Source organism: Typopeltis vanoorti, chromosome 16, assembly GCF_054136105.1.
Source record: "Typopeltis vanoorti isolate ZY-2024b chromosome 16, IOZ_Tvanoo_1.0, whole genome shotgun sequence".
Classification (NCBI taxonomy): Eukaryota; Metazoa; Arthropoda; class Arachnida; order Uropygi; family Thelyphonidae; genus Typopeltis; species Typopeltis vanoorti.
In genome coordinates this window covers 35,258,867-35,286,649 of record NC_143564.1, presented here as the reverse complement: position 1 = coordinate 35,286,649, position 27,783 = coordinate 35,258,867, and the positions used below count along the sequence as shown (strand labels likewise).

At 37.6% G+C, this 27,783-nt stretch overlaps 1 protein-coding gene across 1 annotated transcript in view; it reads right to left on the bottom strand.

Moving 5' to 3' along the window:
- RhoGAP102A (Rho GTPase activating protein at 102A) overlaps positions 1 to 27,783 on the bottom strand; it is a 382,252-nt gene that overhangs the window by 115,977 nt on the left and 238,492 nt on the right. Inside the window, exon 7 of the mRNA XM_090406360.1 lies at positions 27,058 to 27,113. Within this exon, the coding sequence (XP_090262486.1) occupies positions 27,058 to 27,113 (56 nt within the window). The remainder of the gene's footprint in view (positions 1 to 27,057; positions 27,114 to 27,783) is intronic.

Sequence of the window (27,783 nt, the reverse complement as noted above, 5' to 3'; positions counted from 1 at the left end):
GAAAATACCAGCGGAAGCAGCTTCATTGATCTGATACTGGCAAACAACGCTATTTTACCCCGGGTTTCTGAATGGAAATGCGAAGAAGAGGAAACCTGTTCTGATCATCGCATTTTAAGTTTTAATATCAGTAACAAAAATACAAATGGAACAAACAACACAAACCATCGCATTAAAATCAAGTACTTCACCAATAAAACCAATCTAGAGATATTTGCTAAAGTACTAAAAACCGAATTTTCATGCCTAATCCCAGAACATCACTTCAATGGGATCAGCAAACAATAGTTCAGCTTAGACAAGAACCTAGCAATCTGGGCATCAGAACAAGCCGATATAGACTTCCTTGTTTATGTGCTTTCATCAGGTCTGAAAAAATCCAGTGACCAAACACTCAGAACAACCAAGAAGCTAAACATCGAAGGAAGAAAATCAGTACCTTGGTGGAACGCCAATTAACAGTCCTAAGAAAATGTGTTAACGCACTCCGACGACTATATCAAAGAACATACAATAACCAAGATTTAAGAGAGAGCAGAAGACAGAACTACTATAAAGTCAAATACAGCTATCAGTCCAAAATTACAAATGCGAAAGCAAAATCATGGAAAAAATTCTGTACTGTTTCAACCGTATCGAATCCTTGGAATTGCATATATAACTTAGCAGCAAGCAAGAATAAGTCAACACCTATATTATCAACCATCAAGAAAACAGACTGTACCTGCACTAAAAACTTCGCAGAAATTGCAGCTATTATGACCAACAAATTTATTCCTGATGACGATGAATCAATAGACGAAGAAATCCACAAAACCTACAGACAAAGAATGAAAACAGACATAGATACTCCTAACGATGACTTATTTACAACTAAAGAAATCGAGTCAGTATTAAGATCAATGGATCCAAGTAAAACTCCTGGAGAGGACGGAATAACCAGCGATATACTACTAAGAGCATTTGTTGAATTCCCCAAATTCATAACAACAGTTTACAATAAATGCCTAAAAAGAGAGTGATTTCCTTTAAAATGGAAACATTCTAAAATTATACCCATAATAAATCCAGAAAAAGAAACATCCGACGAAATTAGCAAATACAGGCCAATCAGTCTCATAAACGTTGCTGATAAGGTGCTAGAAAAACTTCTGATAAACCAAATAATGCACTGTGTCTACTCAAGAAACCTATTAAGAAGCAATCAATAGGCATTTAGACCTCAATCCAGCACAGTAGACACAATTATGGAGGTAAAAGAGTTCACAGAAGACAGTCTACAGCAAAAAAAGACTTACTACTGATCTCACTCGACATACAAGGAGCTTTCGATGCTGCGTGGTGGCCAGCCATAATCAATTAATTAGGACATTTAAAATGCACAAAAAACTTACTCGATCTTACAAAAAATTATTTTACAGACAGAAGAGCAACCATGCTATTAAAAACCACAGCTGTAACGAAAGAAGTCAAACAAGGCTGCCCTCAAGGCTCTTGCTGTGGACCAGGCTTCTGGAACATCCAGTACGACTCGCTATTAAGACTTCCTTTCACTACTGAAACAAAAGTCATAACTTATGCCGATGATAATGATTCGGTGACGCAACGGCTTGCAATTAGAAATAACGGCCAACGAAGAACTCTTTAAAATTGCAGAGTGGGCACGTGAGAAGAAAGTTACATTCAATAGCAGCAAGTCTAAAGTGCTCCACATCTCGCATAAAAAATCAAAACAACCTGTTACGGTTCTTCCTAAACGGAGAAGTTCTCAAGGTAGCCAGTGAGCCAAAATACCTAGGAGTAATAATAGATGAAAGATTTACCTTCAACAAGCACATCACATATGTTGCTGAAAAAAGCTTACAAATTGTAAGCCTTCTAGCAAAGTCGGCAAGGATTAAGCAGGGATTATGCCAACGAGCGCTGAAAACAATATATACCGGAGCTATACCATTAATATCGTATGCTGCACCTGCCTGGAAACATCTCATCACTAAAATCAAAGAAAAATAGACAAAAGCTGAATAGAGTTCAACGCCTTGTAGCCATACATACAATTAAAGGATACAAGACAATATCTTTCGAGGCAGCTTGCGTTACTGCAGCTTTTACAATCTGCCTGAAAATACAAGAATTATCTCTAATATGCAAAGTCACTTCCGGAAGATATAATGAAAATTCTAACATAGATCCAAATTGCTATGAACGTCTGCTTCACTACAGTAAGTGGCCTCACCCAGCAAAGAAAACAAATATTAAGGAGAAGGAAAGCTCTGAAAGTGACGAATTCCAAATATACACTGATGGAAGCAAAACTGGAGGGAATGTCGGCTGTTTTTTCATTGCATATAACACACAGTCCATTATACAGGAAAGCTACTCTAGACTGCATCCTCTCTGTTCCAACAACCAGAACAACTTGCTATAGTTCATTCACTTATATATCTCCAGGAATTAGAAGTCAACACCTCTCATCAAAAGACAGCAACAATTTACAGTGATAGTAGCACTATACACGGCATAAAAAACCAGAACAACCATATAGAGTTAATAGAACAGACAAGAAAGCTAGTTTGGAATCTCAATCTATCGGGATGGGAAATCAAGTTTTGCTGGGTGAACACACATACAGGGGTTGCAGGAAACGAGAGAGCGGATCAGTTGGCTAAAGAAGCGGCTAGAAATAAATGGCTAGAAATGAGTTAACAAGAGTACTCGAAATCTGCTATAAAAACACATGCAGAAGAAAGAAGCCTAGACTTGTGGGAAGAAGAATGGAAAACATCAATAAAAGAATTCTTTCCTGGCATCAGAAGCAGACTCCAGCAGAAAAAACATGCCATTTCTTCAAGTTTAACCACACTACTAACGGGACATGGAAAACTAAGACACTACTTACACAGATTCCATATCCTCGAATCGCCATCACGTATTTGTAGTTCACAACTACAACAGACTGTTGACCACATACTTTAAGACTGCCAGCTACTGGACTCCATATGGATGCCCCTAATGCAACGTCATTACTTCTGGAGACAGTGTCAAAACAGAGACTAATAGAATAGTATTACTCAGAACTAATTAAATTTTCCAATAAGATTAACTACCAGTCGTTGTAAAGTAACATAAATTACTGATATTGTATGAATTATATAGTGTAAATATATGTATATATAAAAATATAAATATGGATCAAAAGTCGGAATATGTACATATAGATGTAAAAATAAAATGTAAATATGAATATTAATACAAAATTGGAAATGTAAATATGAATATTGATACAAAATTAGAAATGTAAATGTTAATCAGTATTTGGAAGCTACATATAATATATGCATTGTATGCAGTGGAGCATGTAGGAATAAATTACCTCCTGGTAGTTACTATTGGGAGGAAAATGTAAAGCATGTGCGCGCACGCGCACACACACACACACACACACACACAGAGAGAGAGAACAATGAACAAATAAAACTCAGAAAACAAAAAAGCATGATCTCAACATTTAAGCTGTTGAAATTATCGTGTTAACACTGAGGTGATTTTTCGTATGGTAAAACAAGAGAAAAGAGCATGGACAAGAGGCCATCCCTGGAAGCTGCAAAAGAAAGTGGTGAGTAAAAGAGTAAGAAATCATTTTGTTTTGTGGAAAGTGATAGGAGTGAGATTAAGGAGTGATATGACAGACTTTTTGTTGAGTAGTGTTTACTTCCCATGATGAATCTTGTGACTCCATGGAGGTCAAGAAAACAATAATAATAATAATCAGACAGAAACATTGAGTAATTTATTTGGTTTATGTTAAATTAAAGTTATTACTTCAACACAGCAGTAGTAGTCTCCATAATATGGCATAATGGGTGCTAATCCCAGCCTAACAATAAGAAAAGAGTTTATATTTCTGGTTGTGTTTTTAAGTTTAAACTTTGTTAATTTTGATTTTTTTAATGTTATATAAGATAGGATTCTTGTAAACTTTGAATGGTAAAAGAGTATAACTTGGTCCGATTAAATAACATGTTTTGTTATATCAATCGATAGTTGCTCTTAACTCCAATGCATACACTCTCCTCTTTATGCTACTTGCATGGATTGCATCTTGTTCTGCCCTTTTCTCCCTCCACTCTATGAAAAATCTCTTTGGTATCAATCTAGTACAAACTCCTTGCAAACTTAAATGTCACTAAATCACTACTCACATCCACCATGTTCTGCAATTTGCATTCCTTGATTCTTTCTTCAGATCTAATATTCCAGAAACTTGACACTGTCCTAGTCACTATTCTTTAAGAACACTTTCTAAAATCTCTTCATCTTCCTGAAAAACATGTGATTAAATCTCTGCAGACTAAATGAAATGTGGCTTGGTCAAGCTCTCCTACAGAATACTAAAATCACTTCATTTTTATATGTTAGTGACTATCTCATCATTACAATAGTTGTTGTAATGTGGCTCATAAATTTCACTTCCTTTAAAAATAAAGAGTATTGATAAATTAAATTATATTCATTTTAGTTCATCGAAATGTATCGAATCCAAGCAGCTGAAATAGGTTCCTTCGAGGAATCGTGAGGCTGACAAGACTTGACAGAGTCAGAAGCTCTGCAATTCGGGAAACCCTCAATACTCAACCGTTGCTTCTCCGTGTTGAGAGAACACAGTTATGTTGGTACTGGCACCTGGGCAGGAATGTCACAACAGAGGCTCTCCCAGCAGGTGCTCTTTGCCAAGCCAGAGGATAGGAGGCCATGTGGAAGGCCAAGGACTCGCTGGATAGATTATATCCAAAACCTTGGGTAGACACGTTTGGGAGTCCCACCAGAACACCTGAGCATGGTGGCAGAGGATCGTGACCATTGGAAGTTCCTCTTGAAGCTGCTTCCCCCACAACCCAGTTAGGAAAGGTGGGCCTTGAAGATGAATGAATGAAGGAATGATTATTATTTTCTAGCATATCCCATGGAGTCAAAAACCTTGTAGGTGATGCTCATTCACCACCATCCAAAGCAATAAAATGTAAACTCACACTCTTGCTAGCCACACTCTTACATAATTTCCAGGAAAACCCCTTGTTCTCTCACTTCTTACCATCTGATAAAACAAAAAATCATCTATTATCCTATAAAATCTCTTAAATAACTTATTTGTTTCTATCATATTCTCTCTCTCTTTCCTGCTTTTGTAACCCATGCACACACTCTGTCTTCATTGGGAACATTCCATAGATCAATCACATATTTCATCAATCAGTGATTCCAGATCCTTTTCATGATCTCCTCATCCCCAAGAAATACAACTGAGGTGACTAGACCTGTGCATAAATCCAGAAGTTACCTTATTAAAGCCTTACAGAGAAATGATGACCTCCTTACCAATGCTTTTTAGTTTGCTACTTCAACATCCAAATGTTTTGGCTTCCTTGGCCGATCTCATACAGAGGTAGCAGGGTTTTTTCCTCCAGGAAACTTGTGTGTATGCGGGTTTTCATCTCGCATACACACAAATCGGCTCTTCAGAACACACACAATTTACAGAAAAAAAATACTAGTGGTGGTGGTGAGCAGTAGATGGCACTGATATAGATGATGATGGTAGTAGAGGTTTGATATAGTGGTGGAGACAGAGTTGTAGAGTAGGTGTCCTCCCTTGATGAGTCTTCGGACTCCTTGGAAGTGTCACAAAATAATATGTTCTCAAAACCTAAATTCTGTTTCCCACAGTCCAGTTTCATCAATGTAGTAAGCAGCCTATGATCTCCAGCATTACCTTACACTTCGTGATATTAAACTGGAAGCCATTACTTTTGACCATACTATTTAATCATTTGCAGTATCTCCATATCATCTCCATTGACTATTGCACAAATGAGCTTTGCATCATAAGTAAACGACTGAACAACAGAGGTAGAAGAACAAAGAGTTCTTCTACCTCTGTTCTTACATCAGTCAATGTCACATGAGACACTGTAATATCTCCACCTGGATGGTACACTCTTGAAAGTTGACAGCTCTCTAAATAAACTATTTCATTTGTCTCTATTACCTCCCTACCATCAGCACTTGCAAAAGTTATGTTTCCATGATTGTTCATTTTAATTGAATATCTCTCCTTAAATCATTTCCTATATTCAATGTACAAATTAAACAGCAGTGGCACAAGTACAGTTACCTACACGATTAGTCACCTGAATTCAGTTATCCCATATACTACTTCTTGATATATGTCCATCAGCCACACTCTTATCCACATCACCAGCTTCATATCTAACCACATTTCATTCAATTTATATAACAGTTCTATGTGATGTCCTGACAAATATTCCTGCAAAGTCCAGCAATATCACTCACTATATAGCCATTTCCCCTATCCAACTCAATAAGATTATTATTAAAAAATTGAGCAAATTAGTTAGGTCAGACCTATCCTTCACAAAACATCCACAGAGCCTGATCTTCCTGTTCACCTAATTCCGAATTCTGTCCATTTTCTCCAACACCTTCCAGCACTCACTCCAAAAATACTGACTGATCTGTAATACGCTTCCTCTGTTTTCTAGTCCCATTTATGCAACATAACTATTTTGCCATCTTATCACGCCCTTGATACCTACCCAGAGTTGAGACCTGAATTAAACTGCTTGGTCAGTGAAACTGTGGGAAGTAATGAAAAGAATGGGTTTTCCTCAACACACTATCAGGTTGATAGCCAATTTGTATAAGGAGCAAGAAGCCACAGGAAGAACAGGTGTTGGATTGACTGACTGGCTTCAAGTTGAAAAAGGAGTTAGACAAGGATGTTTCCTTTCTCCTCACTTGTTTAGTATATATGCAGAGGACATCATGCATGAAGCACTGGATGAGCTTAGGACAGGAATTATGATAGGAGGTAGATTGATCAGTAATCTGAGGTACACTGATGATACAGTACTCCTTTGTAATGACATGGAAGAACTAGGACTAATTCTTAACAAAGTTAACAAGATCAGTAATAACAGAGGACTTCAACTCAATTCTAGCAAGACAAAGATCATGGTTCTCAAAGGAAAAACAAACAGAGAAGCTCTTAAGAAACAAGTGTATCTTACTGGAGAAAGAATTGAGGAAGTCAGCAAGTTTGAGTACCTGGGATCCATTATTAACGTGAAGAATTGCTGTTCAGAAGATGTCAAAAAAAGGTTAGGAATGGCTAAAACAACAGTTAGAGACCTGTCTAAAATCTGGAAGGATGGATCTATCTCCATGGGAACAAAGTTGAGGATTTTAGATGCAGTTGTTTTTCCAACAGTGACTTATGGATGCGAGACTTGGAACCTAAAGAAGTCAGATAAGAAACGGATATCTGCTTTTGAGATGTGGTGTTACAGAAGGCTGTTGAGGATATCATATACTGAAAGGCATACAAATGAATGGGTGTTATAAAAGATTAGTAGAACTTTAAGGCTCCTTAAGGATATTGACAGAAGAAAGTTAAAATATTTTGGACACATGGAAAGGATGGAAGGAGGACTTCTCAGAACAGTAATAGAAGGTAAAGTTCCTGGAAAAAGAGGCAGGGGTAGACCATCAATGAGAGATGGATGGCGTGTCTGTGGAGTGACTGATCTCCAGAGAGTTGAGGCTGCCAGAAAAGCAAACAACAGGACTACATGGCAAGGCCTGGTGTGGAACATCACTGAGCATCGGAGTGACCATACGGCATCTGTAGATGCCCAGTGAACATTGAGAGAGAGAGAGAGAGAGAGAGGTCAGAGAATATGAAAATTTTTTTCCCTTCAACATTATCATAACACACAAGCTAATATTCTATCCAATCCAATGGCCATATTTACATTATGATTGGTAATATCCTAATTACCACCAATTCTTCTACCTCTGTTCTTAACATCGTCAATGTCACATGAGGCACTATAATATTTCCACCTGGATGGTACACCCTCGAAAGCTGACAACTCTGTAAATCAACTATTTCATTTGTCTTTATTACCTCCCTACCATCAACACTTGTGAAAGTTATCTTTCCATGATTGCTCATTTTAACTGAAACGAAACAAAAAACTATTTGATATTTTCTTGATTATTATTATTATACAGTATCCCCATGGAGTCCGGAGACTCATCATGGGAGACCCAAACTATTACACATGCAAAACCTGTTATACCTCTCTTTAAACTACTACACTGTCAGGTAACTCACAACTAACATTGGTAATCCATTCCACTCATTCCATTTTATCAACAATCCCTTCTCACAGCCATTTCATCCGGACACAGTTGACTGACATATTCCTCCAATTTATACCAGCTACAAACACGTAACTCATTACATGGCTAGATGCACCTTGCCCATCGGGATGTCCATTGACTTCTTTCCAAGTAGTATATTTTTTATGGATGGAGAAATTACTTTGACTTCAAAATATTGATAAAGTAAACAAGCAGCATCGTCGTAGAAAACACTCAACACGCATGCAATCAGGAATACATCATGCCTATCAAGGTTTTAGGCCTAGAGTGGCCTGTTCCAGCCTTAGAAGTCATCGTTGAATATCTTAAGAGGTTTTCTTTTTCCTAATGGTTTGGTTTTTTTTTTCCCTAATGGTTTATAATTTAAGGCTTGGTTTGGTAATCTTTCTATTTTCATTCTTTCAACGTGTTTCTTTCTTTCCTTCATTGTTTCATTCTTTCAATACTTAAAGTAGTAAAAGCCATCAAAAACCATCAGCTGAAGTAGATGATATTCAACCAGAAATGTTGAAGTATGCAAGTATAAAAGTTTTAATAGCTGAACTGCATAATTCAGAAGGCCTGCAGAGATGGTCGAATTCTAGATGGCTGAAGTAGAGCCCTCATAGTACCAATCTATAAAAAGTGAAACAAAACTCAATGTGAGAATTACAGTGGTATTTCCCTACTGAGAGTTCCTGGTAAGATTTATGTAAGTATACTTAAGAATTAGGAAGAAGAATTGTGGAAGGGAAGCTTGGTGGAGAACAAGCTGGATTCAGTTCAAATGGAGGTTGTCATGATCAGATTTTCACTTTAAAACAAGTAGTTGAGAAATCGTGGGAATATAACAAGGTATTTAAGTTTCATTGATCTAGAAAAGGAAAATGACAAGGTGCAAAGAGAGAAAATCTATTCAAAATGCTTCAGTTATATGGTGTCAATTGGACATTATATTAAGCAATACTTAGTTTGTTTGAGTTGCAAGTCAGCAATTAGAATTGAAAGAGACACAGTAAGATGGTTTGATGTTAAATCAGGTGAGAGACAAGGATACACTATTTGCTCTGTTAGTGATTTATGGATCACATCGTGAAGGAAAGTGGTATTAAACCTGATGTCAAAATTGGAGATGTTAATCTCTGCTCTTTATTTTATGCAGATGATGTTATACTTCAAAGTAAATCCAGTACATTTCTGCAAGATTCCCCGAATAAATTGAATAACCATTATAATAAATTTGGTATGAAAATCAGCAATAAAAAAGTCAAAGATGCAAATAGGCAGAAACATTGAAAATATCAACTGCATTCGGAATGGAGAACCTATATAGAACAAGTAAAACATTTCAGCTACCTAGGCACAATTTTTAGTGAAAATGGCAAATTAAATATGGAAATACACAACCGAATCAGCACAGTTGGTATGGAAATCAACTGAATAAATTTATATGGAATAAGAGAGAAATTAGTCAAAACACTAAATTGGTTATATACAAGACGGTGTTTTAAACAGTTTTTACTTACAGATCTGAGACTTGGGTTATAAATAAAAGCCTTGACTAAAGACTGGAGACCACAGATATGAGAGTTCTGAGAAAGATTAGGAGTCAAGAGATCGCATCAATGGCAATTTCATATTAAAACTGAGGATATGAAGAAAGAATTTGACACTGTTAGCATTCAGGAATGTGTTAACAGAGCTAATCTCAAATGATATGGTCACTTAAACATAATGGAAGAGGTAAACATTAGCAAAACAAGTTTTTTTGGCAGGTTGGAAGGAAAAAGACCCATAAGAAGACCAAGATCTAGGTGGATTCATACAGTAAAAAAGGGCCTTAGACAACAGAAATCGATCTGTTATGTCAATAATATTGGATTCTTGACATATCCTTGTACATCTCCACAGGGTACATGTCAGGAGTTTGATGATTAAGCTGGCTTTTTTATTATTATTGCCCAGGACACCATGGAGTCAAAGACACTCATCTAGGAGGTCCTTTTATCATACACACAGCTCATCATACCACGCTTTAAACACACTCAAATTCTCTGCAGACAACACACTCTCAGGCAAGGCATTCCAATCATTCACAACTCTGCATGAAAAAAAAACCTGCTTCTCACTCCTGTACTCGTACCCTCTTTATACAGTTTCCAGGGATGACCTCTGGTTCTCCCCTAATCTCCCACTATTTTCTGTAGAACCTCTCCAGCACTGATCCTATAACAGCCCCTTACTAACTTGTAGGTCTCTATCATATCTCCCCTCTCCCTCCTGCGCACCAGACTCTGCAAGTTGCATCTTCTCAATCTTTCCTGATACCCGACATTCCAAAGGCTCAGTCGTCTCTGAACCCCTTTCCAACAACTCTACATCATTCTGAAAACCAGGTGACCAAATCTGGACACAATAGTCCATGAGTGGCCTAATCAAAGCCTTATTCAATGGAACAAGAATCTCTCGACTTCTACAAGTCAGTGTCCTCCGCATCATTCCCAGAAGCCTTTCTGTTGTCTTCACAATTTTGGCTGTGTCTCCTAAATTTCAGATCCTTATTCACTATCACCCCTAGATCTCTTATTTCCTCCACCTCCAACAATATATCCTCACAAAGCATAAATTCTGCATCCAATTTTTGTTTTCCAAATTTTAAAACCATACATTTTGCAACATTCAACTCACATCCCCATTCCTGTGCCCAATCACTCAATTTATTCAAGACTTCTTGTAAGGCCACAACTCCTTCTCAACTCTTCATGATTCGTCCCAACTTTGCATCATCTGCAAACAACTGAATATCTTCTTCCAAATATTCTCCAATATCATTAATATACAAGTTAAACCACTTGATTACTTACAGTCAGTCTCTCCTCCCCATTATCAACTGCTCTCAATCTTTCCATGAAGTCACATTCACAAGACTGAAAGACCTTTATGAACTACTCGTTCAGTATCTCAACCACACATTCTGCAACAGCTATCTTTATACCATTTTCTCCAATCAATGTCATCCTTCCATAATCATTCTTTCTTTTCCTGGTTGCATATCGAAAGAACTCCTTAGGATTCTTTTTGGCTTCATGAGCTAACTGCTGTTCATACATCTCTTTAGCTACCCTCACCAACCAAGTCACCCACCTTGCCTGGTCTTTGTAGTCCTCATGGAATTGGTGATTTCCACTTCTCTTATGCTGCCTCCATAATTATTATTATTATTCAGGCCTCCATGGAGTCAAAAGACTCATCGTGGGAGGTCCTTTCTAAGAAACACAAAGTCTATCGAGACTCGTCGAGGGGAGGTCCTCCATAAGAAACACAGTCTATCATACCACTCCTTAAACTCATTGACCGTTCTCACTCTCACCACTCCACAGGCAATGCATTCCACAGTTCAACCATCCTCCATGCAAAGAAACCACTCCTCATCCTCTTTCTCACAGTTTCCTTTCATAACTTCCAGGGATGGCCCCTTGTCATGACTCCTTACGGCTGTTCAACCAAGCGAAAGAACTACCCAGTGTCAACCCTGTAACCACCTCGCATAAGTTTAAAAGTCTTAATATCACCCTGCCTTCTTCTATCACCAAACTCTGCAGTCCACACTCCCTAAGCCGATCCTCATAACTAACACTGTACAGTCCCGACACCATCTTTGTTATCCGCCTTTGTACCCTTTCCACAGTTAATTTATCCCCTTCAAATCCTCTGGACCAGATCTGAGAACAATAGTCTAAATGTGGTCTGATCAGAGTCTTATACAACGGAATGATAACCATTTTATCTCTGATTTTAAGAGGAACCTGTGGCATAGTAAATTAAATAATAAAGAAACATGTAAAAACCACAGTGATATCTTTAATTAGTAAAAGGACAAATATTTCGAACTATAATTAAGAGTACATCTTCAGTGTCTGTTACAGTAATAGGAACTGTAACAGACACTGGAGATGTACTATTAATTTTAGTACGAAATATTTGTCCTTTTATTAATTAAAGATATCACTGTGGTTTTTACGTGTTTCTTTATTATTTTATTTCATTTTATCTCTGTAGGTTAGTGTCCTTCTCATTATTGCAGCAATCCTCTGTGTTACCTTCACTACGTTTGCAATATGTCCCCTAAATTTCAGGTTTCTATCAATCATCAAACCCAGATCTTTTGTCTCTCCTACTTCCTCCAGTTTAATTCCTCCCACAGAGTATGCAGCGTCCCATCGATGTGTCCCAAACCTCAAGACTTTACATTTTGCTGCACTATACTGATACCCTCATTCATTTGCCCATCTATCTAGCTTATTCAAATCCTCTTGCAGGGCTACCACATCTGCACTATTACTAATAACCCTTCCCAGCTTCGTATCATCAGCAAACAACCGAATATCCCTTTGCAATCCATGGACAATGTCATTGATATAAAGGTTAAACAATATAGGTCCCAGTACTGAGCCCTGTGAACCCCACTTGTAACCTTCTGCCTCTTTGATATTGCTCCACCATACACAACTCTGTGATACCTATCGGACAGCCAATCCTGAATAAAGCTGACCAATCTGACATTCAGACCCATGTGCTACAACTTGAATATCAGCTTATCATGTGGCACCCTGTGAAATTTGCTAAGTCTAGGAAAATGGCAGTATATGCCTTTCCCTCATCTAATGCTCTTGTAACTTTATCATAAAAGGCTAGCATATTGCTAAAACAAGAGCACCCCTTCATAAATCCATGTTGACTCTCACTGATAACATTACCCTCATCTGCCCAATGCTGTATATGGTCCCTAACCACTTTCTCCAAGATCTTACTACTAATGACACACAAACTGGACTATAATTAGACACTTCCAGTCTGCTACCATCCTTATGCATTAATGCCCTTTTTCTCTGTATTGCATGCTTAATCTCTTTATTCATCCATTTCACACCAACCTTATTTTAACCTTCTCACCCTTGGAATACATTTAGACATTGCATCTACTAGATAGTTTTTGAAAATCCCCCAAGTTGTTCTGATTTCTTTTCCAGCTAACTCCTCATTCCATGCTACACTGGCAAGCTGTATCCTGAGCTCTTCATAATCACCCCCCCCCCCTCGTAGTTCCACATATACCCTTTTCTTACAGAGGTCCTCACACCGCTGGCAACTCCCAGGTAATCTCCTCATGGTCACTCTTACCAACTGGTGAGTGATTTGACACCTCATTTATAATTACATCCTCTGATGAGATGATCAAATCCAAGACCCTCAATCCTCATGTGCCCTCTGTTACATACTGTCTGAGGTAGTTATCCCTAAAAAACTCAAGAAACTCATTTTCTTTGCTGCTATCTCATTATTCCAGTCTATATTGCCATAATTAAAATCGCCCATAATGATCACTCTTTTCTTATTTGCTTGGCTAATTTGATTATACATTTCATAGTCACTACCATCCACATTACCTGGTCTATAACAACGTCCAACCAAGTATTTCATTCCATTCACCTCTATCTCACACCATACTGCCTCAAAACCACTGGAACTATTTCCCTCTTGCATCTCTACTTTGTATGGACATAACTCTTTCTCCATCATCAATAGCACTCCCCCTCCCTTTTTACCCCTTCCATCCTCATGAAACACATCATATCCTTCCATCTCTATTCCTGTCAGGATGTCGTCCTCATCTAACCATGTCTCACTTATTCCAATAATTTTTGGGTGAACAGACTCAATTAGTGCAACCATTTCATCTAGCTTGTTTTTTACACTTCTAGCATTTGTATACAAACGCAACAGCTCATTCCTGCATCTACAACTAGTTCCACTGATACCACTCATTCAATGTGATCTCTCCATGCTCGACTGGGGACATTTCCCTTTCTGCTTATTCATTTTAGAACCCTCTTCAATCTCAGCTGTTTCCTCTTGATCCCAGGTCATCCCATTCCTTTCCTGTCTACACATGCTCTCACATCCTCTTGGAGCATCCACCTTTCTCGCACTGTGTACCCCTGTCCACCCTGAACCTCCCCGTTTCCCTGTTCATCTTGCACACCCATTCTGTCATTTCCATACTCATGCCACTCAGTTCCTCATTCATAACTACCTCTTCAATCTCTCCTGTCATGCTCTTCCGCATCACTTCCCACTTGATCTGATTCATTCTCTGTACTGATTATTACTTCTCTACCTTCCAGCAGCAGTTTCTCCAGGCAACCTCCCACCATAACCACTCAACTGCAGTCCATCACTCCCTTACAGTTCACGTCATCCTTCAAACTCATTCCACACATTAACAAATTGTACTCCCCTCTCTTCACACATTTCAGCCAACATATCATTCATAATCCTTGCTCTCCACCTCATCTCACCACAGTCATACCTAGCCAACAGGCTTACTACCCTTCCTGTCACACTATTCTCTTTTATCCATCTAAGCGGCCTCCTGATATCCATTCTGACGTGCTCTTTGTCCTCTGTCAAGTCATTCGTACCTATTAAAATCATCAACTCCTTTGCTCACTCCCTCCTCATGTCCAATGCCTCAATCGCTCCACTTATTTTACCACCTGGAAAACATACCTTGTGCATCCTCTCATCCAGCACATCTTTAATAACAAAGTCGCCATACAATGCCACTCGCTCGTCTTTCATCAACTCTTTCGTATCTACTTGATTTGTTTTAATCATTTTCACCTACTCTATGGGAGGAGTTAAACCGGAGGAAATAGACGTGACAAGAGATCTGGGGTTGATGATTTATAGAAACCTGAAATTTAGGAGACATATTGCAAAGGTAGTGAATGTAACACAGAGGATTGCTGCAATAATGAGAAGGACACTGATCTGAAGAGATAAAATGGTTATCATTCCGTTGTATAAGACTCTGATCAGACCACACTTGGACTATTGTTCTCAGATCTGGTCCCCACGATTTGAAGGGAATAAATTAACTGTGGAAAGGGTACAAAGGCAGATAACAAAGATGGTGTCAGGACTGTACAATGTTAGTTACGGGGGATCAGCTGAGGGAGTGTGGACTGCAGAGCAGGGGCAAATGCTGGTCTCGAAATTCACACTCGCTCTTGTTATCATTCAGGGAGTGAGAGGTGTGATTGAAGTCTAATTAGCGGAATAATGAATTACTAACCATTTAAAACTATATACAGGTAACCATTTAAAACTATATACAGGCAACCCTCATATAACACGGTACTTATACAACGCGGTCTACAAAATGTAGTAACCCTTGCTGAATGTGGTACTGATACGAAGCAGTTTTGATATAAGACAGTCTACAAACTGTAGTAACCCTTTATCTTTTCATGTATTTTTCAACGCGCGACTTAAAAATCAAATTTTATCTTCGTTAAATTTGTGTCTGCCTGTATTGCACATGTAGTTATAAATAGCGAATTTATATTAAGGGAAATACCCCTTAGCACGCATCTACATCAATTGTTTACTGTATAAAGTATTTATTGTTGAAAATTGCCTTCGTTTTCTGCCAGGAAAGCGCATTAAAAATCATAAGTGTGTTGATCTCAAGCTGAGCACTTTATTTTTTGATGGTTACATACAATATGTAATGCTTTTTTTTTATGTAAAAAAAATATTTTATAGTAATAGTCATTTAGAGAGCTTTTGCGATATGGTTGAAAACGAAATTAGTGAATTAATTGATGGAGAAATAGATTTAAATGAAGAGGAATTGGTACAATTAATAGATGACGTCAAACGAAATGGTGGGGAAAGTTCTGCCGAAGATTCTGATTGTGATGAATCTGTTAAAGAATTCAGTTTAAAGAAATTAGCAGAAAGATTGGACTTGGAAAAAAAAGTTATTTTATGGATAATGATCTCCCAATTGAGCGCTCCAGAAAATTCATGAGACAATTGGATATTTGTTTAGCTCTGTATTATGAACTTAATAAAAAATTGCAGCATAGTGGTAAGCAAGATCTTATTACTAAACCAACTAAACTAAACCAACTAAAACGATAACTAAACCAATCGAAGTATGCAATGAGAATAATACAAATGATGTCCAAGAGATTTCAAGTGATGACGATGTCCAGCCAATCATAAATAAAGAACATCTACGAAATGTTAGTTTTGAAGAGAGTGATGACGATTAAAATATACACTTTATTTTATTTTGCTTAAAACATTTATGTATTATGTGCAATAAAGTTTACGTACAATTTATGATTTTTTGTAATTTTATACTATGTATTTGTTTTATAGTTTATTTGTTTTCTTAACTTACATGAATTACCTGAATTAAATAAAAATATTTTTTTGTTGGATATGTCACTGTTTATATAATCTTAAAAAAAAAAAAAGATTTCAGAACCTATCCCTACTTTTTCTATGTGATCCGAGTCTCGCATAACATGATTTATATAACCCGGCATTTTTGTGGAACCTAACATCCGCGTTATACGAATGTTACCTGCATTTATCCGGTAATTGGACCACTTTTTTTTTATCAAGCTAAAAGCACAATAAAGAAATAAATAAAAAAAAAATATATATATATATATATATATACCTCAGTCAGACCTCGGACATTATGAACGTGAACAGAACGTGGCATCATCCAGCATTGTTTAAACTTAGCACTGCTTTGAATCTGCATTCTGATTTTTTAATTTTATGAACAGTCAGATGGCTACAACTGTATAGCATGAACTATTTTTGAATGATTTCTCTTTTTTGTTGTTTTAAACTTTAAGTTACCTTTTACCCCTGAAGATGTAAGTCAAACGACTTACGAAACTTGTCGGGTTTTATTTCTTTATTGTGCTTTTAGGTTAATAAAAAAATGTGGTCCAATTACTGGAATATGCCTTATGTACATTTAATTATACAAATACAACATTTATTTTACAAATGATATCCAATCTTTTCCAATTTAGCTACTTCAATAGAAATTCTACCCTACGGTTCTTCTTTATGAACTGGTTAATAAAATCGTCATAAAAAGTTGGTTGTAACTTAATTTTCCCAAGCAACACACACACTTGTAAAGGCTGGCTGAAGCTCACTGTCTAGAGCTACTTTGACTGTGTATGGCCTTGTGTTTAAGACGACGTGAAGGGAGCGGAAATGGTTATGCGTGTGCATGAAATCACAGTGCCGCAGTGAGGACATGGAAGCGCCTACAACACAAGCCAAGGTAGCTTTGACTAGACGAGCAAGCATCAGCCTTTGATACACAACGCAAAGCTCAATTATTACCGAGCAAGCTTAAGACGTCTTCTGTCTACAAAAATAAAAGCCTAAATGGAACGCTTATAAATGCATGCATTTATTAACAAATAAATATTACTTCTTTCTCCAAGCTTTTTCATAGCAAGCATGGAGAATTCGCCACTGCTGCAGAGTTTGGTGGATAGAAGAAGGAGAGGTGATATGAGTGAGACTTTAAACTGTTGAGAAGTGATTACAGGGTTGACACTGGGGAGTTCTTTCACTTGGTTGAACAACAGGAAGGAGTCATGACAAGGGGGCCATCCCTGGAAGTTACGAAAGGAAACTGTGAGAAAGAGGGTGAGGAGTGGTTTCTTTTCATGGAGGGTAGTTGAACCATGGAATGCATTGCCTGATAGAGTGGTGAGAGTGGGAACGGTCAATGTGCTTAAGGAGTGGTATGATAGACTTTGTGTTTCCTAGGAGGGACCTCCCTCAATGAACTTTGATAGACTTGTGTGTACCTCCCACGATGAGTCTTTTGACTCTATGGAGGCCTGAATAATAATAATAATAATAATTTTCTTACATTCACTCTGCATCCATTTCATCTCTTGTCTCATCCAATCCAATTCAACTTTGAAATATCTCGCATCACATTTTCTCTATCATTCAATCTTTCTAATATTCAAACTCTCGACTCCAGCTTCACACTCATTCATCCTTTCGAGTTTTCGTACTTTTGGTCCATGCGTCCAACTTTCACTTTCTATCTTAAGTATTGATATGTACTCTGCATTTCTCTTGAAAATTTTCTACTGTAACTGCTGGTTTCGTTTAATAGTCTTTCAAAGTTATTTCTCCTGACATCTAGGATATTCTTATCTTTAGTTTTCATGTTTCACATTTATGATCTTTGATTCCTCTTACAGTATTCTTTCCCCTATTTCTAAGCTTTTTCAATGGCCTCAAGAACATTTTGCCTCCTTCCTGATACTTACCATCTATATTCTTATTGAAGTTTTCCCATGACTTTCGTTTGGCTACTTTCAAATATGGCTTAGCTCTCTTACATTTTTCTCTGTATTCTTTTAGGGCATCTGTCAACTTATTTGCTAAGAACTTTTGGTATGCTTTCTTCTTTTTCTGAATTGCTTCTTAAACTTCTTGTGTCCATCATGGCGTTCTTAAATTTTCTATCCTTGCAAACAACTTTACCACATGCATCCCTAGCTGAATCAATTAATGTTTCCTTCAGGCATTGTCACAGATACTCCAAGGTTTGGTTCTTGTTTTCAAACTGTTTCATTCTTTCTTGAATAATGTTTGTATAGTTAACTCTATAGTTTATCTGCAAAAACTGTACAACTTTAATTCTTTTTAAACTTATTTTATATACTGTGCTTTTCAATGTGATATTTAGTTTTACCCCTACTTAAAACTAACTGATGGTCACTTCCAGTTTCAAATCCTCTGTACACTTTTGTATCCTGAAGTAGAATGAAGATATCACTTTCAACAATAACATAGCTAATTAGGCTTTTCTTATTTCTTGTCTTTTCTCTATGTGAACTTGTGCACATCTTTGTGTTAGAACATGGTGTTAGTAATGACCTAGTCCAGTGGTTCCCAAAGTGTGCACTGTGGCACCCTGAGGAGCTGTGGCTTCCTCACAGGGGCACATGATTACAAAATTTTCATAATTTTTATTATTATTATTATTATTATTACGGGTATCTCCATGGAGTCAGTAGACTCATTGCGGGAGACCCACACTAGCAAAACAATATCTGTCATATCTCTTCTTGAATTCATTTACAGATGAAGAGCTCACAACTAAGTCAGGCAATGAATTCCACTCATTCACCACCCTCCAGCCAAAAAACCTTGTTCAGACACCTTTGTTAACCACACTCTTCTTTAATTTTCACAGATGACCTCTTGTTCTTCCATCACTATCACACAGCTGAAACATTTCCCCTGCATCAATCCTATAAAAACCTTTTAGTAATTTGAATGTTTCTATCATATCCCCTCTTCTTCACCTATCAACCAATCTCTGCAATCCACAAGCTCTCAATCTATCAATGTAGGGAGCATTTTTTATATCACTCACCAACTTGGTCACTCTTCTCTGAACCCTCTCCACAGCCTCCTCATCTCCAAGGAATCCAGGTGACCAGACCTGAGCACAGTAATCCAAATGTGGAAGTATCAATGCTTTATAAAGGGGAATAATAACCTCTTTATCTCTGGATGTCAGTGTGTTCCTCAACAACCAAGTAATCCTATGTGCAATCTTGGACACCTTAGCAATGTGTCCTCTGAACTTCATCTCCCTATCTACCTATTATATTACTATTACTATTTTATTTCCATTTTCAATCCAATGTGATAGGACGCGACATCTAGCGGACCTGGTGCAAACCAGTAACTCATTTAGTTACAACTGTTTGCAGAAGCCTCTACAAATGGTTACTAGATGGTGCTCTACAATAATTAAGTTTCTCGAATGTTTTAGCAGTTTCTCGGTAATTTGTGTTCGTATATAAATAGCTGTCAGTTTCAAACGGTCTTAGTGTTGAATTAGTTTTAAGAGATTGTATCAACTGAATATTGTTGTGATTTAGTCAAGTAAAGTTTTTGAAGTATTTCGTCTCATATGTATTTTTAAAAATGGATCGGTTTTTACTAAACAATAATAAACGTTGTGAGAGAGAAAATAAAGAAGACACACCTTGAAATAGTGTCAAGAGTGTGAAGAAGTGTAAATATTGAAAATATGATGACAGTTATTTGGACTTTGGTTTTACGTCGACAGAAATCAATGGTGAAGGGAGGCCGCAGTGTGTACTGTGTATTACAGCTTGGGCACTAGAGTGCATGCTACCAACTAAGTTGAAACACCATTTAGAAACCAATCATCCCAGCATGGTTAGTACATCTCGTGACTACTTTACCAGAAAATTAAAAGAGTTAAATCAACAAAAAGGTAGTTTTTATAAGCAGGCGTCAATACTAAGCAATGCTTTGCTAGCATCTTACAAGGTGGCACACATAGAATCACAAAATATAAGAAGCCTCATACCATCGCAGAAGAACTCATTCTATGGGCTGCTGTAGATATGGTGAACATAATGATCAGTGAGTCTGCTGGGAAGCTGCTTTCAAAAGTGCCTCTGTCCAATAACACCATCAGTCGCAGAATACAGCACATAGCGGAGGACCTCAATGATCAATTAATTGAAAAAATAAAAGGGAAGGAATTTGGGTTGCAGCTGGATGAGGCCATAGATAATAATAATGATGCTGCTCACTTGATTTGCTATGTACGGTTTATAGATGGTAATAACATTGTAAAAGACCTTCTCTTTTGTAAAAGTATCACCGCTTGTGCTAAGGCTCAAGACTTGTTCGAGATCCTTGATACTTTTATATCCGAAAATAATTTGAAGTGGACTAAGTGTGTTGGTGTCTGTACTGATGATACTCGCTCTATGTCCAGCTGTTATGGAGGATTGCAGGCACTTATTTGAAGCAAAGCCTCTGATGCACTGTGAACCCGTTGCGTTATTCACAGAGAAGCACTTGCGTCAAAATATCTGAGTCCTACATTGAACCAGGTCTTAGAATATGTAGTGAATGTAGTAAACTTTATAAAAACTCTGCTGTTGAAGGCAAGGTTTTTCAAAAAACTATGTGAGGATATGGGATCCCAGCACACGTATTTGTTGTATTACAGCACTTCACGATGGCTCTCTTGTGATGTTTTGTCTCGTACATTTGAACTGTGACAGGAAATTTATATTTTTCTTAAAGAGGAAGACCACAAGTATACTGAAAATTTTGTGAATGAAGATTTTTTGGTAAAACTAGCATGCGTATGTGATATTTTTGAAAAGATGAATGCTCTGAATCTCTCCCTGCTGGGATGCAACATACACCTTTTAGTCGATTGAGAAAATTTTAGCTTTTATAAAAAAACTAAAACTATGGAAAAGAAAAATAAATGAAGACGGAGGCAAAGAATGTTTCCCCTTATTGCAACAGTTTTTGACCTCCAATGGAGTTGATTTCTCTCGAGATATGAAATCCATTTTTGAAGAACACTTATCACAGCTTATCACCTGGTTTGAAAAATATTTTCAAAATGGTAATATCGATAAATTTGCATGGATTCAAGATCCATTTAATGCCAGTGCTCCATCAGAATTTACTGCTGCAAAAGAAGAGAATCTTATTGAGTTGTCTTGCGACAATACATTGAAAACAAAATTTAGCAGCATGGAATTAACTGAATTATGGATATCAGTTAAAGATGAATATCCCCTTCTGAGTGAAAAAGCTCAGAGAATTTTAATTCCATTTGCAACTTCTTATTTGTGCAAAGCTGGATTTTCGGCGGTTGCTGTGACAAAAACTGAGTATCGTGCGAAAATCAATGTGGAGAAGGACATGAGGGTGGCTGTGTCCAGTTTGATTCCAAGATTTGAGAAAATGTGCAGTGATCAACAGGCTCATCCATCCCACTAATGATAATTAGTTAAATTTGTTCAATTACTTTTTTTTTTGTGATCTTAAATATGTGTTTTATTTATTTTTAACCTAACCCTTTAATTAAAAAAATTTTTCGCTATTTCACAAAGTGTACTTGTTAGAATTCAACATGGGCGCCTTGGGAAAACCTGAATTCAGCAAGGGTGCCAAGAATCGAAAATGTGTGGGAACCACTGATCTAGTCCATGTCCTGAGGAGAAATCCAGCAGATATTACCATTATTAGCCTTGCCCTTTTCTTCAAATTTTCCCAAAACATTTCTATATGCCAGGTAGGATTCATTTCTTACTCTGCTGTTTGGATCTCCAACAATTACCACTTTTTCCATTTCTTTATATCAACTTCCTGTTCTAGTGCCTCAAAAAATTTTTCCACTTCTTCCTTAGGAGAAGCTTCTGTGATGCTATAGAGAAAAACAAGTTTCATTGTCCATTTTCCCATTTTGAAGTTTGCCCACATAACTTCATTATTGCCTGAAGATAACATTCTATACTTATTATTTATTAAGATTTCACCTGTTTTAACGGGGTGATGCCCCAATGAGCATGAAATTTCATCATCTTGTACGATTATATTACTTGTGGTTTATTCTTGTAGAGAGGCTTACACGCAGGTTAAACATGATAACTAATAATTAAGGAATTGACAGCGCACACTAGAAATATAAATTAAATAAACTTTAATATATACTTTCCGATATTTCAGCAAACGTCACATTGCCATCTTCTTGGGAACTTAATACAAAGACAAGTGCATGCAAGTACTACATAACAGCAAATGAGAACCGAAGCTAGAAAGCTACCTTTTCCCCTAAAGTCCTGATGGTTCCCCCCCCCCCTTGTGGGCTATATTGGCAGTTCATGGCCTTTGGGCTGAAGTTCTACTGATAAATGTTTCCCAAATTTGGGGCAGTCTCATGCATCCAAATTTGTTGAGGTTTGGCATGTTCCTAAGGGCTGAGGCTGATTCCATGAATAGTCTTTCATATTTGAACTTGCTGCAGTGTATTACTGTGGCTTTCTTCCATCTTATTCTGTGGCGAGTATCCAGAGCATGTTCTGCAAGCCCAGTGTGGCTGTACTGGTGAAATTGGATGTAATCCTTGTGTTCTGAGATTCTGATATTTGCTGTCCTGCCTGTTTGGCCAAAGTAGGACAATTTACAGCTGCAAGGGATCTGGTATACACCAGGTAGGTCTAGGTGAAGTGGTTGGTCTTTAGTGGAGCAGATAAGGGATGCCAATTTTCTATATGGTCTGTAACAAGTGGTCAAGTCATGTTTTTTTAAGATTTTGTTGATTTTTTCCGAGGTGCCTCGGCTGTAGGGAATGGTGATGGATTTAGAGTAAACTTTCTTGTGAATGGGGGGGGAGAAGGTGGGTTGTGGATAATTGGTTTAAGTATTTTTGGGATTTTTTTGGGGGGGGGGGGGGTAGCCATTGGCTAAGAAAGTGTCACGGATGTGATTTAGTTCAGTGTTTAGGGCTTGATCATTTGAACAGATTATTTTTGCCCTGTTGAATAGTGTCTTAATAACTCCATATTGTTGTGAGTGGGGATGATGGGATTGTTGTTGAATGTATCTGCCTGTATGGGTGAGTTTTCTATAAACTGAGAAAACCAAGGTTCCATCAGGTTGGTGGGTGACTAGTGTGTCTAGGAAGGGGAGGTTATTGTTTTTCTCTTTTTCCAGGGCGAACTTGGTTCTAGGGTGCTGGTTGTTTAAGTGTGTTAGGAAGGAGAGGAGTGAATCCGGGCCATGTGGCCAAATAGCGAACACATCATCAATGTGGTAGGTTTTTGTGGGGCTGAGTTTAAGGCTTTTTCTTCAAAAGTCTCCATAAAGAAGTTGGCCAAGGGTGGGGAAAGTGGTGAACCCATGGCTGTCCCCTCTATCTGTTTGTAGAATTTTTCCTGCCAAGCGAAATAGCCTGAGTTCATTGTAAACTGAAATAGGGCTGAGCTATCGGGAGGAAATTTAGCTTGGATTAGCTCTAAGGTTTCTTTGAGGGGGACATTCGTGAATAAGGAGGAGACATCAAAACTAACCATTATGTCATTATGTTGGAGTGTAAGGTTTTCTATACTGGCTTTGAAGTGGGCTGAGTTTTTTGTGTGATGGTGTGTTGCCAGTATAGTGTGAGAGTGCTTTGGCTAAATGCTTGGCGGTTCCCTAGCCGACATAAACAGAGCTATTTTAGCGCTAGAAAATGAGCTTTCAAGTACGCTTAATCACGAGCTTTGGTCAGTCCTACATGACGTCTCGTGTATGGCGGCTAATAAAGAATTCAAACGAATACGGAGCCGACATATCAACAAGTTTGATAAATTAATAAAGAACTCGGCGTCCAAACCTAAACTACAAACCAACACTGTAGTTAACCTTTCTTCAGTTATCTTGAAACCTGAAGCACTCAACGATCTGTCACGTGGTCACAATTTCACCATTGCTCCTAAGAAATTACTGGCCGAGGGATTAATGATCCAAATTGAACACGGGATCCACCACTTTCCAAACCACATCGGCAACGATATTAGATTGGATGTAGCCTGTGTTCTCACAAAAGCAAAACCTCCAAAAACCAACATATCCATTAGTGAATACAAGTCACAAGAATTGAAGAAAAACAAAGAAATAGTGATCACCAAAGCAGATAAGGGGAACGCCACTGTGGTAATCAATATTAATGACTACACAGGTAAGTTTAAAGTACTATTAGATCGAGCCACTTACCTCCCTATTGAATACAATCCTGCGCCAACTCTCAAATTAGAAAACTCCACAGGCTCCTTAAGAAGGTCACTTCTTGGCCTGTGGAGATTACCAACAGACTAAAACCATATAACTCTAGATCCCCCCCTGCATATATGGGCTCCCAAAAATACATAGAGAAAATGTGCCATTACGTCCCATAGTGAATGGCAATGATTCCTCCACTTACAAACTAGCCAATCATTTAGCCAAAGCGCTCTCACAGTATACTGGCAACACACCATCACACATAAAAAACTCATCCCACTTCAAAGCCAGTATAGAAAACCTTACACTCCAACATAATGACATAATGGTCAGTTTTGACATCTCCTCCTGATTCATGAATGTCCCCCTCAAAGAAACCTTAGAGCTAATCCAAGCTAAATTTCCTCCCAATATCTCAGCGCTATTTCAGTTTACAACGAACTCAGGCTATTTCGTTTGGCAGGAAAAATTCTACAAACCAAACAGATAGAGGGGACAGCCATGGGTTCACCACTTTCTCCACCTTTGGCCAACTTCTTTATGGAGACTTTTGAAGAGAAAGCTTTAAACTCAGCCCCACAAAAACCTACCATATGGCTTCGCTACGTTGATGATGTGTTCGCTATTTGGCCACATGGCCCGGATTCACTCCTCTCCTTCCTAACACACTTAAACAACCAACGCCCTAGAATCAAGTTCACCCTGGAAAAAAAAAGAGAAAAACAATAACCTCCTCTTCCTAGACACACTAGTCACCTGCAACCTGATGGAATCTTGGTTTTCTCAGTTTATAGAAAACCCACCCATAGCGGCAGATACATTCACCAACAATCCCATCACCCCCACTCACAACAATATGGAGTTATTAAAACACTATTCAACAGGGCAAAAATAATCTGTTCAAATGATCAAGCCCTAAACACTGAACTAAATCACATCCGTGACAATTTCTCAGCCAATGGCTATCCCCCCCCCAAAAAAAATCCAAAAAATACTTAAACCAGTTATCCACAACCCACCTTCACCCCCCCCCCGTTCACAAAAAAGATTATTCTAAATCCATCACCATTCCCTACATCCGAGACACCTCAGAAAAAATCAACATAATCTTAAAAAAACATGACTTGACCACTTGTTACAGATCATATAGAAAATTGGCATCCCTTCTCCGCTCCACTAAAGACCAACCACTTCCCCTAGACCTACTTGGTGTATACCAGGTCCCTTGAAGCTGTAAATTGTCCTACTTTGGCCAAACAGGCAGGACAGCAAATATCAGAATCTCAGAACACAAGGATTACATCCGATTTCACCAGTACAGCCGCTCAGGGCTTGCAGACCATGCTCTGGATACTCGCCACAGAATAAGATGGAAGAAAGCCACAGTAAAACACCGCAGCAAGTTCAAATATGAAAGACTATTCATGGAATCAGCCTCAGCCCTTAGGAACATGCCAAACCTCAACAAATTTGGATGCATGAGACTGCCCCAAATTTGGGAAACATTTATCAGAAGAACTTCAGCCCAAAGGCCAAGAACTACCAATATAGCCTGCCAGAGGGCACCATCAGGACTTTAGGAAAACGGTAGCTTCCTAGCTTCGGTTCTCATTTGTTGTTATGTAGTACTTGCGTGCACTTGTCTTTGTATTAAGTTCCCAAGAAGATGGCAACGTGACGTTTGCCGAAATATCGGAAAGTATATATTAAAGTTTATTTAATTTATATTTCTAGTGTACGCTGTCAATTCCTTAATTATTAGTTATCATTATTATACTTGTGGTTTAAGCCAACAGAGAAGTACAATTTGGTCAGCTAAGTGCCAAATTGCCAACCCAATAGTTCACCCAGTATCCATTGGATATCTACTAATGGAGATGCACCATGTGAAGATGAGGATTGGACATTAGGTCAGAAGCTGCAGTCGGTTCTCCACATTCCTTAAAAGCAATGCAGAGGTATCCTCTGTTATTTGGCTTTGACCCTCATGCGAATGCAAGAGATGACTAGTTATATATTAGTATATCCCTAAGATGTACAGAGAATCTATACACATTAGATGATAACCATTACTCAGTTGAAAATTATTCATAAATATCAATATTTCGTTAGTATTACTAGCACAATGCCCTTTTTTAATTCTAATGTGTTCAACTTCATCTTCAATTTATTAAATATTTATTCAGTTTAATAATATTTTAATTACATTACAAATGGTAAGAAAAGTTGGAATATAATACAAAATAAGAACTATATTTATCTTTAATAAGTGTATATATTTCACAATTACAAATAAGTAATTGTGAAATATACACAATTTCACAATTACTCGTATATAGGATACTAACATACCTGCCGCACTCTCTTTTTTGAGCTGCTAACCCTAAATATACCTAATGTGTGCAGACCTAGAAAAAAGAAAAAAAATCACACCTATCATTGCATTTCATCAAATAGAAATACATATTTCAGTTTTAATTTAAAATTATTCTTGTTAGAAATTATAAAATATGTAGTGCATACTGAAATTAAGAGTTTATGATTGTATTCTATATGGAGATGTTCCTCAAAAGCTTAAAAAATGTTACATAGAAAAACTGTCCAAATGAATGAAAATATTCAAACATTCAAAAAGATATAAACATTTAAACGTGAAGTAAACTGGTAAGCATTCAGGAATTCATAAAGCTCATCTCAGGTAGTATGGCCACTTAAACAGAATGGGAGAGGAAAGATTAGCTAAACAAGTGTTCTATGCCAGGATGGAAGAAAAAGACCTGGAGGAAGACCAAGATAGGCAGAATGATACAGTAAAATGTACCTTAGAAGACAGAAATATAAGATGTGATAATATTAGAATTTGACAGATAACAGGCTAATCTGGAAGAAAATTGTTTATAGGATGTTTGTAAAGATGTAACTTTTTCATGTAGTACTATCAAGACCAAGAGTAGGCAGAATGATACAGTAAAATGTACCTTAGAAGACAGAAATATAAGATGTGATAATATTAGAATTTGACAGATAACAGGCTAATCTGGAAGAAAATTGTTTATAGGATGTTTGTAAAGATGTAAC